The sequence below is a fragment of the Agelaius phoeniceus genome, chromosome 2, assembly GCF_051311805.1.
Source record: "Agelaius phoeniceus isolate bAgePho1 chromosome 2, bAgePho1.hap1, whole genome shotgun sequence".
Taxonomy (NCBI): domain Eukaryota; kingdom Metazoa; phylum Chordata; class Aves; order Passeriformes; family Icteridae; genus Agelaius; species Agelaius phoeniceus.
The window spans coordinates 41,148,196-41,164,511 of NC_135266.1; the positions used below are offsets into that span (position 1 = coordinate 41,148,196).

Here is a 16,316-nt window from a genome sequence, read left to right on the forward strand (position 1 = left end):
ATTTATTTGCTTTTTCAAGAATTTGACTGTTTGCAATGAACCTAGCTACAGGCCACTAAAACTCAAAAAGTAAAACAAAAATAACAGGGCTAATTGGCAAACAACCTGGCCTGGATTTCTGCTCTTCCATCAGTCCCTAAGAAGAAGCTAAGGCAGGTAGATACTGGAGTTTTTATGATACTGCATAGCCTGAAAAGAATTTGGGTGTCTAGTTCAAAGCAGAGACTTTCGTTGCCCTAGAAACTAAAGAAGAATACAGCTTAATGTCCTTCAGGCTAATAAAAATATCCTACAATGCACATAAAAAAAACTTAGCAAAAAAATGCTCTGTTGAGACAGATCTTCCTCACAATGGTACAATTAGGGTGGAACTCTGCATACTTTTCAGAAGATGGACTACTTTACAGAAACTCTAAGCAAGTGACCACACTGATACAGTGAAAAAATTCAGGACAAAACAGTATAAAATGCATTTTCTCTTTTACTGCAGAAATACTATTCTTATTTCAGTTCCTTTTGACCATAGTCAAACGCTCCTCTACCAACAAAGTAAAAATCCAAGGCCTTGACAAGTATCATGAGCAGATGCTCTGAAAGCCTCTTCACTACTGCCAAGTTTCTAGTAGAACATTTTATTTTCTACTTGGTAAGCAAAATCATTCTGCCATGACTTCAGAACGTTGGTGGCCCTTACCTTACAGAACAATTTATCTAATTACCATATGCCTACTATAAATAATTGGAATGTTAGACTAAACAGAGCACTAAGAAGGTTTTATTCTCCACAGGTTTAAGAAGTTAGCTCCATCTTCAACACCTCAACTTTCTATCTCCAGAAATCATATCCAAAAAGTGTATACAATCTTGTTAAATGAAACTGTTTCCATATCTAAAGATGAACAGACCAAAATAAGAGCTTCAGAAGTGCCAGGATTTTTTGTTTGTTACTTGTTTATTCTTATTAAAATAAATCCTCATCTTCAAATACAAAATACTGCCTCCCAACATACTACCTTTAAATGGAATAAAAATAAATATAGAGAACAATTTCTTGATAACTTCCCTACTATCTTGAGCATAAACTTCAGAAATAATTTTCTTAGGAGATTTTTTCATTCTTTCTACAATAGGACGGGTACCAATTAAAGAAAAACAACAGACTACTTCATTCTGAATCAGTGTTGTGAATATAATCCATTTGAATATCCAGACATTTCTTAGTAAGAACTTGTTTATAAGATGACATTAAATATAGGGTACCTGGTAAAACAGTGAAATCTAAACATTTTACTTTTTCTCACATACATAGATGTATGTGAGAAATATATGAATATCTCAAATCTAATATTTGATTAACTATCAAAATGAAGCCATCTAGAATGAGGAACTCAGATATAGTCATCATCTCAGATGTCGAGCTATTTATATTTTAACTACTGTATAAATGTTAATTTCCTTGGGTCTACTCTAGGTTATAAAAAGCTCCTCTTTCCCAGAAGAGTTTTACTAACCTGTCTGACAGCCATTTCATTGTCCATGAAGACACTCTGTGGCAGCCAGTCAAGCCTGCAGTGGTTTTATCTTGTACCTGTTAACGCTATCGGCAAGGTTGGCCCCTGGGACTCCACCACCACCACGCTGCTGCACCTCTGGGGACGTGGGCACCTTGGCTGTGCCCAGGCTGTGCCAGCAGCACCGGGGTCAGAGCCCAGGGCTCTGGCTGCCAGCATCCCTTGGGCAGCAGAGCGGCTCCGCGCTGGCGCTCTGCCGTGGCCGTGTGCCGGCCCATGGCCGCTGTCACCCAGAGACGGGGAGGGCAGAAAGAGCAACCCATGCACAAGCGTGTGACAGAGGGAAACAGAACAAAAGCAGTGCATATGTTTCTTACTGACACAATTTTTTTTTCAGAGGGAAACACAAACAAGCCAGGCAAACCTAAGAAATTTCTTTAAAATGCTGCGAATTCCCGCATGGATGCCAATTTTCAAATTGCTCAAATTAGGTATGAGACAAACAGTGTGGCTTTACACTGGTTTAAACAAATTTGTTCAGAAGCAATTTGGTGAAATAATTTTCACATGTAGACAAAGCCGATTTTAATTTTTTTAAACAGAAGATGACTGCAGAACCTGATAGAATCCATTCATTATTTTTTTCCTTTTATCCTGAGTCCTGACCCCAGATGGCTAAAAGACTGAAAACCTCTTGTGTACATATATGCATATGTTTGTGTGTATGTTTTACATACATTTTAACTGTCTCTCTTTCTGAGCAAACTTAATTTTAAAAAAGCCCATGTACTTCATTTTATTCCAAGAAACAAAATATTACCCCAATATTTACATGTCTATTTGACACATTTTAGGTACAGAAATGATGGTAATTTGTATACTTAACCCTCTAAAGTAACAGTAAGAAAATATTAGAAAAATATTGAAATATTTGAAAAAGAAAGTTTTCTTTTAAGAAAGAGATTATGTTTAAAGGTACTGTACACACACCCCCATGTCCATTACACCTTCTTCACTGAATCACTAATTAGTAACTAGAATTTCCTGAAAATAGTTCATTAATTATTTTTTCCACATTAAGTTGTCCTATTCAGAAAGGCCATTCCAATTAATCTGAAGGTGTGTGCAGAGGTGTGAAGCCTAGACTGTTCCCAGTCCTTTTAATCTAACCACATTTCTTGCTGACAGACAAAGTCTTTCAAAGCAAGCGTTTTGATAATTTCTTGGAGGAGACTGCAAACTTCAATTACCAGACTAATTATCCCAGCTAGGAAGGCAATACAATTGCTTAATTTTAGAGTAATGATGGACTTTCAAGGTGTGCCTTCATCCAAGGCTGAGCTCACCATTGTCCCTCTCTGGAAGATGAAGCTACCACGATGGCAGTCACTATTTCTGACTAAAAACCATCTGGAGGAGAATTCAAGATTCCCCCAGTTATGTGATTTCACACCTTTAGGTTATTTGTTTTCTTTTTTGAATAGACTAATTTAAAAAATGATGCTTTTCTCTTTTTTTATTTTTTACCCAATATAGTTCTTGAGAAAAAAATAGAAAAGGCAATATCCTGCAATAAATTGCAGCAGTTATATTGAATGACCAAATTCTTGAGGAGCCATGGAAATAAAATATTCTCTTTTTTCAAAAATCATACTTCTTTCCTCTGTAGAGCCTACAATGCAGCAAATCTTTCCAGAGGTGAAAACTTTGTAAACACAGGGTTGTTTCTTTTTCTCCAATGTGCCCTTGTCAAGTCTAGAGACACATTATTAAGTCCTGCAATTCATAGCTTCTGCCTTCCCTCTTCCTTATGTTCCAGAGCAATTTGGACATTTTAAGTTCAAGTACTCCAATGGTAGCTTTCAGTATATTTTGTTTTCCTTTCCATACCAGAGTTTCATTGTAAACTTTGGTAGGTAAAACCTGAATTGCATGGATTTGTTCAGAGTTACTAAAGTACCCAAGATGAAGCAGCCTGGATAAACCACCTTTCCACCATCAAGCTACCATGATGTTTATCTTCAGCTTCTTGTGATATAATTTTTAGAGATACAGGCCTTTTTAACATGCCTGCTACAGTTTAGTCTTGTGATGGAGGATTCATATCATCTGCAAGTGTCTGTCACATCCTTCCCTTGAGAGAGGGCCCTGCTTCCCATTAAATGTTCACATGTTCTGTCTACAAACCACCCCTGCAGCCCAGTGGCTGAGCTCTTGGCAATTACAGGTGTAATCAACAGTGTGAATCAAAAAGATGAAAGGAACAGTAGCTCCAGTCCATCAGGAGACTGTCCAAGGACTGCATTTGCTCATTGTGGCTCCTGAAAACCACCTTCACGCAGATGAGGAGCAAGTCCTCCAATTGCATGGTCAGTGCAGAATCTGGGGCAAAAGGCCTGGTGGCAGCAGGACCACTTCACAATGTAAAAACTGGAACTCAGAGTGGTAATAGGGACAGCATTCCTTGCCAACCGTTGTTAACAGACCCATCTGACAGGTAGCAAGGATCTGATTTTGGTTGCTAAGAGATCTGGTTAGAAGAGAGCATGAGAAATAAGAGTTACAAGAAGTTTGTCTACAAACTGCTAGATAGTAAAACAGACTCAGAAATATGCAACAACCACATAATAAGACAGTGATACTTTGTTAAATAGCAGAGCTTACAAAATCCCAGATGGGACAACGACATCCTGTATGGTACCAGACTGAAGGTGAGACCATTAGATAGATACTCATTCTTTCAGTCCAGGCAAAATTACCAGCTGATCTATTATGTTATCTTTAAAGGCAGCAGAGGACTCTTGAACCCCACTCCCATCAAAACATAGCCACATGAAGCAGGCAGCCTGGCTTCTCCACAGTTTTAATAAATTTTAGGAATATTTGGATTGAGTGAAATTCTAGAATGCATCATCATGCCTAAATTTTCTAGAACATCAAGGAGCACAAGGCTATTGATTCTCTCACATGGCTAACCTATACCAACTACTGGAGAAACAGATGGCATGAAAGGAGACTGCTGAGCATCTGCAGCTTCTGATGTTAAGTGAGGCTGCAGACACCCAAACATATGAAGATGTACCACTATGAAGGTAAGTACAAACACAAGAAGGCAAATTCACAAATCCCAAGGGAATAACAGAAAAAGATTGGATGTACAAGATAAAGAAATGTACCAGGACTGGTACCCAGACAGACAGAAGAGATACCCAATGAAGGCAAACTAATCAAGTTTGTTCCTGTTTGATACTTAACATTAAAACTCTATGGACTCTTGACAGGCTATCCTGATATCATCATCTTCTCCAGTTTCTTTCTAGGAAGGAGCCTATCATCCCTCAGACAACTATTCATATAAGGATAGACTTCTAAGCAGATTCTACTCCAAATAAAATTTTGTAATCAGCAATATAATATAAGCTGTGCATAGAACTCCTTCTAGAGAAGGGAAGCATCTGAAGCACAAGACTTGTTAATCCTATGCTGTGGATGATTTGATCATCAAGGCCTACTCCATATTCTATACTAAAAACTCATACAAAGGCATTCAGAAACTCACTGCTCAAAACATACAGAATGAAACTGATGTGAAAAAGGAGGTAGAGAGATTTACTCATTCTGATGGCAAATATTTCTGGGTCTGAAAGCAAAACTGAGGTAGATAAATATATATATACTGGGACTCCAGAGGCATTTAGAGGCCCATGACCAGGAGACTGCTCCCCAATAAATTTCTTGAAAAGCTGCACCCACTTAAAGTTTTTGTCAAAACAAGGTATCTGTCTGAAGGCCTAGAGCTGAGCCCAGCTGAGCCACATGCTGGAACCAAAACAGGGTCACACACCTAAGGTCTCTGCAGATTCATGCAAGCAGTCAAGTCCCTCAAGAGGCCTAATTCACTAAACATTGCTTACTGAGGCTACTAACACAAAAACAGTAAGATATGCAACAAATCCACAACAGCTATCACTTCCACAGAAAGCCCTGGGAATAAAAGCAAGTGGTGTCAATGGTGTTTCTCACATTTAACATAGTACAGCAATTACAACCCTGATCAATGAGGTGAGAGACCAGCACTACACACCTCCTTTAGACACAGGAGTTTCACATCTGCTTTTCCCAGAAGACTGTTCTAACCACTCAACTGCAAGAAAGGTTCAGAAAATATTCTTCAATCTTTTTGTTGAAGATGTACCACTAAGGTAAGTACAAACACAAGAAGGCAAATTCACAGATCCTGAGGGAACAACAGAAAAAGATTGGACGTACAAGATAAAGCAATGTACCAGGACTGGTACCCAGTGATTTCTCAGGACTGCTTATTCTCTTTAGAGAAGTCACTACAAAAATGCAAAATTGATATCCCCTATAGTTAATGATCACCAGAAGACTCCCCTAGTCCAGGTGACCATAATATTTCAGGAAAGGTCAGCTGTTGCTTCATGATGACATACTGAGTTCCATTTATCTCCCATTCTTTTTAAATGTTTTGACCTGTGGCCAAGCCTGTTTCTCAAGAGAAAAGATTCTGCATATATGACTTGGTAGTTTGAGAGGTTTGCTGCAACAGTATTATACACCTTAGAACAAAGCAGATTCCTAAGGAAATGACCCAAAATAGCTTAGTGGTTTTTTCATGTAAGGGCCAGGTCTCATTTATTTCTAAATGAAATGCATAAAAAGAGAAGGTTGGCATCAGGGAAAAATGTTTTTAAAAAGGCATCTGTTCCAGAGCACTGCATGTTCACAAGACTGATGCCAGGAGTGCCTGCTTGCATCCTGCACATTTGGTGCAATAACAAAACCAACCTCTCCTACTTCCAAAGCCTCCATGCATCCTGAGGAGCTCATCTGCTAAAGAATCCAAGCAGAGTGAACAGATTTAAGTGGTACCACACTGACAACCACCACTCCCCTCCCTCCAAACTTAAACCACACCCAAAGGAAGAAAGCAATGGGAGAACTCACTCCACATTTTCACTTGGACTTTGACAGTGGACTGCAGCAGCCCTAAACCAGCAGAGGGTGACTCATTCTTCTCTCTTCCAGGCATTGTAGGGAGTGACATGCAAGTCAGCTACCAAGAATCTAACTGCATCTGAGACTGTTATAACAGAGCAGATGCCTTCTTTAAGCACTGAGATGGAGAGCCTGGATTAAACTGGAGACTGAAAAACACTCAGACCAGCTCAGAATTTTTTTGCTTTGTGGAGTTAGAGGGGTATGGAAGGCATCTGATAAAATCCTCCAGAAGAAATAGTTCAACATGACCATCTTCTGCCCTCCAAATTATTAAAAAAAACCCCAACCTGAATTTCTGAAGCTAAAAAAACCCGCACAAATAAACCACAAAACACCACTGTGTGACAGGCCTTCAGCAGAATTATTTCAGCAGAAGAGAGACAAATTCTGAACCTGGTGATACTAGGAAAACCTATTAATACATCAAGTTCTTTTGGCACTGGAAAGTAATCCACAGACTGAAAACATACCTTCCTAAAAACATGTATTTACAAGCAGCAGTAGACAAATTAGGACTGATGTCATAGTTCAAAAAAATACACTTGTTCAGCATTTTGCATCATTAAATACAGAGGTGGGTGAAAAAAAAACCCCACCAAATTATTTTTCCCACTCATTTATAAATTCTGGGGGAAAATGGTATAAGTCCCCAACATTTTATATTTATTGTTTAGTTCTAACAAAACCAAGGAGTTTCTAAAATTTCTAAAAACATAGTAAGGACATTTCAAAAGAAAAAGAATTCTTGAGGAGAGAATTTATGCATTTCTATATTGGTCTTATAAAGTTCATAGCTTTTTGAAAAGACAGAAGCATTCCAATTATTTTATAAAATGTTTCAAGTAAGATTTTGTACAGCAGTTTAAAAGATGCTACAGCAGTGCTGGAAACTGCAACCAGATCTAATCAGATAAAATAGGTTGATCAGTCCTGGCTTACACTCCTTACTGTAAAATATATTAGGGGTAAGAGGGCAAACAATTCAAACATTCTCCTCTGAAAACTTGCTCATAATTCAGCAGACATGCTTATAGGCTTGTGGTGACCTATTTGGCTGTTTCTTGAAAGCATCCTTTCTTGCAATTAATCAGAAATCCAGGATCAAAGCTCTTCTTCACAACATTCAGAGCACTTAAGTTCAGTGCCTTATCCAATTCATTTCCAGTTCAAATTAAATTGTAGTTGAGTTGAAACTCACATGGGAATCTCAAACACTATTAATCTTTTAGTTAAGGTGGCTACCTGTTAACAAGAACAATAATGGAAGTCCCCAAACTATTCCTAAAAGTAAGAACTGTATTTTATTTTACCATGGACCACTACCCTATTACATCCTAATATTTTAAAAATGCTATAATGTCTTCCTCATTACCATGACTTTTGCAGAAGACAATATTTTAAAAATTGTTAAAGCTTCATCTATAAGACACAAATCATATTTCAAAACAAACTAATCAATCCTAAAAACATTCCTTCTGTTTGTCCTTCACCTGATCTTTCACCCAGTCTAGGGCTAACCAAGGCAATAACTAAAATACTGTCACCATTGCATTTTTAAAGAGTACAGCACCCAAACGTACCGAGCGAGCCCCATGACATTAATGTTGATAAAGGATAACATGCCCATAACACACCTTTAATTCTCTTGTCTAGACTAGGATTTAAGACAACACAGCTGCCAAAATGCATCCAAACCATTGATACAGAAAGTGTTCAAGTTGCACTCATCATTGTAAACTGTGCCTAGACTGTAGTGTTTGCCTTAGTGCAGCAAAAACTGAATACTCGTCCTGGACTGGAAACCTCTGGAAAACAAACCCAGAACAGAACAAAACAAACCCAAACCCCCCAAAAAGAGCAGAAGCAAGCTAATGAATAAGAGAGCCCATAGAAGCAGATAGCTACAGTTCTTGTTACCTTAAAATCTTTCTACAGAAATCTTTCTACAAGTCACTACGTGCCAGGATAATTTAGCACTGCAGTCCTGATTGCTTCCCTATTCTCTCTCAAAACGTTATCATCACATACCACCTACACCATTTACAAGAAGGAAAAAAAAATTCTTTGAACAACACTTGTAATGCTCCAGAAATTAAATAACCAGTAACCGCAGGTTTTTTCTTAGGTAGAAGAAATAAAAATCTGACATTCAATATTAAAAAGAAAACTAGAAATAAAATTTAATGGAAGGATTTGATGATTTTTTTTTGGGAGATCCACCCACTCAGACATTTCACATTTTAATTTAAAAACTTCCAACAGCCAAAGAATGTCTATTTTTGAAATTCTGGTCTAAAAAGTGTGCCTGATAACATAGGAGCTTGAACTAAACATAATGTCACCCAGATTGCTTCACGTTTGACCAAAGAATGAAACTTATTTCTATCCACACACTATCTAAGTGAAGAAATATTTTGAAAGAAAATAATAAACTTACTGACAACTGTGTTGGCTATAAAAAAACAGTATTGAAAGAATTACTGTCCTCCCAGCAAAATAAGAAATTCAAAGACAAAACTAGAAATTCTAATGAGCAATGATTTTTTTAAAGAAAATTTTCCAAATATTCAAAAATCTCTGTCAAAACAGCCTAATGAAGAGCAAGATAGAAAACATTCAACCCCAAGCATCAATGCTATATTACTGAACTAAGTTATGAAAGCAATTAAAGTCATGAAAATATTTGGTCTTTAACACATTAAATGACATTTTTACAACACAGACACAATCAAGCAATATTGCACAACCAAAAACAAATTTAAAAAGTCTTGCCACATACTGTTCTACTATTTGATAACTGTAGCTACCCAAAAATTATCCACACATGTCTACAACAACATAAGCTACAGCAGCAATTAAGACCCAAACCCAGAAGATGATGCTAAGGAATACAGGCATCATTAAAAAAAAAAAAGAAAAAAAGCACTATACTCTAAACTAGCACAATCTAAACTAAACACGCATACAAAAGGAGCTTGCCTACCTGGCTTTTTCAATAAAAGTCCAAAGAACACCTAAAAAGCAGGAGGGGATAAAAAAATATTCATATTCAGTGTTCGGATACGAAAACTATCATGTCATTTTACCTTACAGAGAAAAATAAGTAAAACTTGGGAAGGAATACCTATAAAATTATCTGGACTAGGCTGTGGGGATGGTAGGGAGCAGGGAAACAGCCAAAAAAACCCCCAACACATTAGAACACTTTGGTTATAAGCATTGTCTTCAATTTTCACATTTTCCACTGAAAGAAATTCAAAGTAATATGTATATTTCAGATTATCAAGAATGTGAGAGTGGGAAAGTGTGAGGGGGAAGAGTCAAGAGAACTCTGCAAATATGTAATTAAATTCAAAACTTACTACAGGAAAATATTAAAGGTTACATGTTCTGAAGATGCACGAGCACCTTGAAATATCTGATTTTAAGACTAAGCCAAACAACATTAAAATAGTCTTCTATAGCTTAAAATTGCACATTGTCAGACATTTTTAGAGGATTGTCTGTATAAGACTTGTAGGAACCTATAATTTTATCTGACAGAATAAGTTCATTAATTTCAAATTAAAACAAAGGTAGATTCACACACACAAAAAATTAATCTAAGCTCTATACAATGCTTCTTTTGGTCTCTAAAGTTAAAAAAACCTGAGAGCACAAATCTGAGTTATGCTTTTTCTATCACAGACACTTTCTAGAGGACAGACTATGTATCAGCTCCCCAATAAAACACAAAGGATGGCCAGACAGCTGAAAGTTCTGATACTATATACAGAGTCAATTAGGTATGACTACTTCTGCCTACCCCTCCTCTATATCTCTACAGATGCCTAAAGAGTTTATATTTTGTTCTTATAGATCAGTGAGGTTCCCACCTGAGAAGCAGCTATCCATAGGTGTCCCTTAACTAAGAAAGAAGGAAAAGGGAGACCAGTAGAGTTCTTCTATTGTACTTGAATATGTGCAAATGTTTGCTGAGATTTAAAATCTGTTAATCTGTTCTTCCAATGAAGTCCTAAATTTCATCTCATGGGTGCACAAGAGTGGCTGGCAGCATGGCCAAGGGGAGAATGGGGGCCATGCTTTTTACCCACTCTGCCTTTTTTTACCTGAAGATGAGTACTCAAAACAATCCATTACATTAAGATGACTGCAAGAAAAAGAACTCTTCCTAAAAAAGACTTAAGGTTTTCAGTGTGTGCTTATTTCTGCCATCTCTACACAGCTAGAACCTACGAAAATCCCCAGCCATTTGTCAAGTACACTTCAGAAGAAACAGGATTTTCCATACTTCACTTCGACCAAACACTTCAGTGTTTCTTCCTGAAAGGTTGAAGCCATGTTTGGGGTTGAAGGTGTTATGCCAGTGTTTACAAAGAATTCTCTAACTACTTCTCAAAAGTAGAAAAAATACTTTCTGAAAAAAGGGCTGCAACACACACAGAACTTCAGAAACGGAAAAATTTGACCTTGTTTAAAGAGGTCTTATGTTCTTTGAATAAAAACCAAACTTCGATTTCAAAGTATTTGGAAAGCAATATTTTCAACTAAACTTTTGAGCAATTTGTAATTTCAAATATAGTTTTCCAGACTTAATCACCATTAAGTCACTAAATACATCAACTGTCATTGACTGAAGATGCTGATTTCACAATTAATAAATTTCAATAATTACATCTCTTTTATGTTTTAATATTACACGGAATCCCTAGACTGAGAGGCAAATTTTCATCCTGATCATAAACCACAGCTACAAAGAACACTGTCAACTCAAAGACACATTTCTGTGATATTTCATAGCAATATACTTATATAATTTAGTCTACATTTCAAGCCAATCTAAATAAAATAAATTTTCTGGTCTTTTTCTTCGAGAGAAGAAGCATTAGATTAATGAAAAGGAGGGTTCTTTTCACTACTTGGAGTAAAATAGCCCTTTTGAGAAATACCTAAGTATTAATACTTAAGTAGGCTCTGTTAGTCTCTAAAATGTGAATGCAACAGTCCTGTACTTAAAGCATAGGTCAGACACCTAGAGAAATTACTACAAGTGAAGAACTCAGAACTATGAGTTTGCTTTTACTTCTAGGCACTAGTTTTCTGCTTGAATAGAAATAATAATAAAACCTCTTTCTTGGGGTTCAACTGAAAAAAATACTATAAAAATGCCTGTAGAACAGATTGAGAAATTACACTATTGAAGGCTAAGCAAGCACCTAGAATTGATACCTAGTGAGTTTTAAACATACCTCCATAATAGAAAAACATTGGCAGTCATATTAAAAATTAAAATTCAGTATTTGGCAAATACCAGCAGATTCTCTTTAGAGAGCTTCCTAATCACACAACAAACACAAAAGTGTTAGAAGATACCCAACTCCTTTTCCCACAAAAATAAAATTAAAATTTGCACTACCTAATCTTTATACTCACTAATTACTTCTAAATCTTGACATCTAACTGGGGTGTACCACTTCCAATCTGTTCTTTTGACAGCTTCTGTTCTTCCTTCACTGCAGACCTTTGTTGGCATGGGCCCACTCATCCAATTTTGCCCTGCTCTCACAAATAGAAGGTTCCTCCAGAAAACAGCTCGTTCTGAAACTACGGTGAGTTCAGTCTGCAGCATAAACAACTCTTTGCTGCCAAGCCTAAATCTAAGGAAGAAGGACCCAGAGCTGCAGCACCCACCAATGCACAGGTGGCATACTTTGTGTATTACCTCACCAGGAGGCAGTAAAGCAGCAGCTGATTCTCTTTATCCTTCTTGAATGCACAAAATAAGTAGTCTTCAAAGCTACCTTATGCACACTCCATCTTCCTAGCAGTACAAACCTTCAGCATATGCAAGAATCAAGCAATTATGTTTAAAGGGCTTATTTGGCAAAAGCAGGGTTCAGAAACCAGTTCCAGGTGCCCAAACTGGGATTGGATCAGGGTGTTTCAGATTAAGCATCTGGAGGAAGAACAGCAGCTGTGATTTCATACCACCATGATCCTTCATCCAGCACTGGCAGCACTCTGTGCTGCAGGAAACTCTGGCCCAGAGTACAGTGAGCACCTCTGAAACCTCCTCCTCATCCTCTGTCTAGGCAGAGCTGCTGGGGGTGCACCTGTCCACCCAGAACTGGCAGGGCTCCCTTCTCAAGGTAAAGCACCTGGACTCTCTCTGAGAAAGATCTAAACAAAACTTGTTTTTTTACTTTGAGAAGAGGAATACTGTTTACATTTAAAACATTTTCTGAGAAAGGCTTTTAATTACCTGTTCAAAATCCATGGAGACACCCTCCACTCTGGATAAAGCCGTGCACCATGACTGAAAGGGATGCAAGGCCTACAGACACTACAAAAGGAAGCTCAAATTCACAGTTTTGCCATTAGGGGAGTTCTCTGCAAGCTGGCAGAGCTGGATTTCAGACTAAGCCTATTTATGTGCTAATATTAAATAGCCATTTAAAGAGAACAGAAACTAGAGTGGCAAGAGTGATCTCAATCTCTTCTAACCACTAAGCTTCAGAGTTCAGTGAAGGTCCACTTGTTTCCTCTCTTTCATTCATGAACATGTCATTCATTCCTCTAAGGTCACTCAGATTCATCAGGTGGGGTGAAGCTGGCCTGGTAAGTGCTGGTTAGACCAGGGAAGCAGAAGACTCAAGTGTGCATCTCTTAACCCAAAGAGGGAATTTCAACTGGCTTTTCTACTTTTGGGAGTGTAATTAAAATTACTCTCTAATTATGGTATTAGAGAGTAAACACAGGGATTCTTTAATCCGAAATTAAAACAAAATAGCAAGGACAATATGTAAAATGCACACACTTAGAGACCTACCACTTAGAGACCTGGCCAATTGGTTTTCAGTACAACTAAAGCTCAGAGATTTTTCAGAACACTGTTTTGTATCAATATAAGCATATAGTTGTCATCCAAAACCCCCAAGAAAACAGTGCTACGATTATTTGTTTCTCAGCATAGATTAAATGTCTTTCTGCGACTGTAAGTTATAATTTAGAAGTCCTTGTACAGATGCATATTGTATCTGTAAATATGCATTTTTCAGGTTCAACTGGTAAGAAAGATGCAAGCTTAAGTCTACAGCACATTAGGTCTTACACTGCCTGCGAACCTAAGTTCCAAAACATAACACCCCCACCACAACCCACATATGTAAATCAGGCAAGTTAACAAGTAAAAATCTGGTACCCTTGCTGAAGCTACATCCTTTTAATGCATCATATTCCTTTCAACTACAACTCAATTAAAATTATCTGGGCTTGCTAAAATTTTCAGGATTTCAGCTGCATTTAGATTACTTTGCATAAATGAAATTTAGGATTACAATGTTGCTCATATGTCTCACAAATATCTAACCAAAAGCTGGAGTCTTGCAGTAAAAGAGCTGGCAGATGAAAAATGAGAGCAGCATTCAGACCCACTCTCAGCAGTGCTGAGTCAATGTAACTATGGAAGTACAAGTTGCTTTCTATTCTGCTTCACCTATCTACAGCTGGTCAGCTGGGGTCTGAATGCAGATGCTCCAGCACAAGGCACAAAGCAATCTGCAAATCCGCAGATATAAATTCAGAAGTTAAATGAATTTATAGTGACGATTAAATACAAGAAAACCAAAAGCATTTATTAATGAATAAAGTCTACCTGAACTACTTGAAGAAAAAACCTTCTTCTGTAAGGTATGAGCGAATGAAAAGAACTGAAGGATACTGAAAATGCACTTTCCATAATAAATTCAAAATAACTCCATTACATTGGTCTTTAGAAATCTCCACTGAAAGAGTCAGGACACACATTAAGAAACACCCACTATGAAAAAGTTGCAAGTCTTTAAAAATAGCAGCGCTTTGCCTCCTCCCTCCCCTTTCCCCTACTCACCCTCCTCCCCAATTTCAAAATACATCTTCCCCAGGCCTTGGTCTGGAATGGCAGTTTCTGTGAACAGACCATACCCGACCATATGATTAGCCATTATTATTATTATCACCACCTTTTATGCTCTACCTTAAGATGCAAATCCAACAGATGTGGTCCGACTAAGTTATTTACAAGGGTTTCCCTTTCAGATGTCCAAGCCAAAGCCACAACCAGTTCTGCGATATAATTACAGCCTCTCTCCACGGGCAGTAACAGACCTCTGTCTGCGACGATGTGGCCAGCGGCATTTTCTCATCTACGCTCCGGTTCAAACGGTTGCTATGATTTCAAATGGTGCATCTACCCTTATTTTAGCGCGACTGGCTGCATTTCAGCTGCCGACATCTGACTGCTTTATGCACATCTAAACAACGCAGCGATTATAAAAACAAACTGGCAGTAGGCACCGGTGTTTCTCCACCGTGGGCTCGCTCTTCAGAGCGGCTGGCAACGAGACCGTGGGAAATTTAAGAGCAACACCAGCACACATGAGGCCTAACACTCACAGCCGCCACTGCCACCGGGAAGGAGGCTGGCGTCCTGCACTTTTAAGAGTGGGAAGTTCATGGAAATACCTATGCAGGTATCTGAGCAGGCAGATCTCTCGCCTGCCGCACGAAAGCATCCAGGTGCTTCCCCTGCACATAGGCCACAGCACGTCCACCAAGAAAGTGCACTCGAGGGCTGGCTGACCCGATACACCGCTGGGGAACTGCTTTTCCGCCCCCACGCTTCCAGCCTCTGGCCAGATTCTCCACCGTATTCCATACGGGAGCACCCCAAACTCCCCGCACACGCAGCTGGGAGACCAGCTCCGGAAACCACCGGAGCCCCCGGCCCCTGCCCCCGCTCCGCCACCCCCGGCCGGCGCCCGCCCACGGGGAGCCCGGGGCTGCGGGCGCGGCTGCGGAGGGGGCGGCGGGGAGAGGGCAATGCCCCGCAGCCCGGGGGAGGGCGGAGGGAGGCGGGCGAGGGAAGGGAGCCGCGGGGCAGGCACCTGAGCGGGCGTGGGCAGCCCCCGGGCCGGAGATCCGGGCACCGGGGCGGGGGAGGAGGGCACGGAGGGGGGGGCGGGAGGCCCGCAGGCCCCGGCGGGGCGGGCCGGGCCGCAGGTGGGCGTCGGGCGCGGCCGCCGGAGGAGCGGCCGCCGGGCAAGTCACCTCTTGACGCGGATGATCTGGTCGCGCATGGGTCGGATGTCCTGGAAGCTCTGCTGGTTGACCAGGCTGTAGACGAGGATGAAGCCCTGCCCGTTCTTGATGTAGAGGTCCCGCATGGAGGCGAACTGCTCAGTGCCCGCCGTGTCCAGGATCTCCAGGACGGAGGGGGAGGCGTCCACCTCGATCTCCTTGCGGTAGAAGTCCTCGATGGTGGGGTCGTACTTCTCGATGAAGGTGCCGGTCACGAACTGCACCGTGAGCGCCGACTTCCCCACCCCGCCCGAGCCCAGCACCACCACCTTGTACTCGCGCATCCTCCCGCCAGCGCGGACCGCCCGCCCGACCCGCACCTGCCGACGGCCCCTCCTCACCCCCCCGCCATCGGCCGCCCCGCCCTGCGCCCGCCGCCGCAGCCGCCTCCGCTCCGCTCCCCGCCCGGCGGATGCTCCGGGCCGCCGCGGCGGCTCCTGGGCGGCGCTGCCGGCGGCGGGGCCGCGCTCACGGGCTGCGGCGCGGCCGGGGTGGGGCGGCGGCCCCGCCTCCTCCTTCCCGTGTCGCCACGGCAACAGCCAACGGGGCGGGACGGGGGAAGAAAGAGCGGGGAGGAGGAGGAGGAAGAAGAAGAAGAAGAGGGCGGGCACCGCCCCGTCACGTGGCGCGCCCCCCTTCCTGCCCCCGGGCGCGGCGGCCGCACGT

At 40.8% G+C, this 16,316-nt stretch overlaps 1 protein-coding gene across 1 annotated transcript in view; it reads right to left on the reverse strand.

Annotated features, from left to right (window-relative positions):
* Positions 1–15,965, reverse strand: part of RAP2A (RAP2A, member of RAS oncogene family) — a 30,987-nt gene extending 15,022 nt beyond the window's left edge. The window contains exon 1 of the mRNA XM_054655075.2: positions 15,621–15,965. Coding sequence (XP_054511050.1) covers positions 15,621–15,934 — 314 coding nt within the window. The 5' untranslated portion in view covers positions 15,935–15,965. The remainder of the gene's footprint in view (positions 1–15,620) is intronic.
* Between the last annotated feature and the right edge of the window lie 351 nt (positions 15,966–16,316).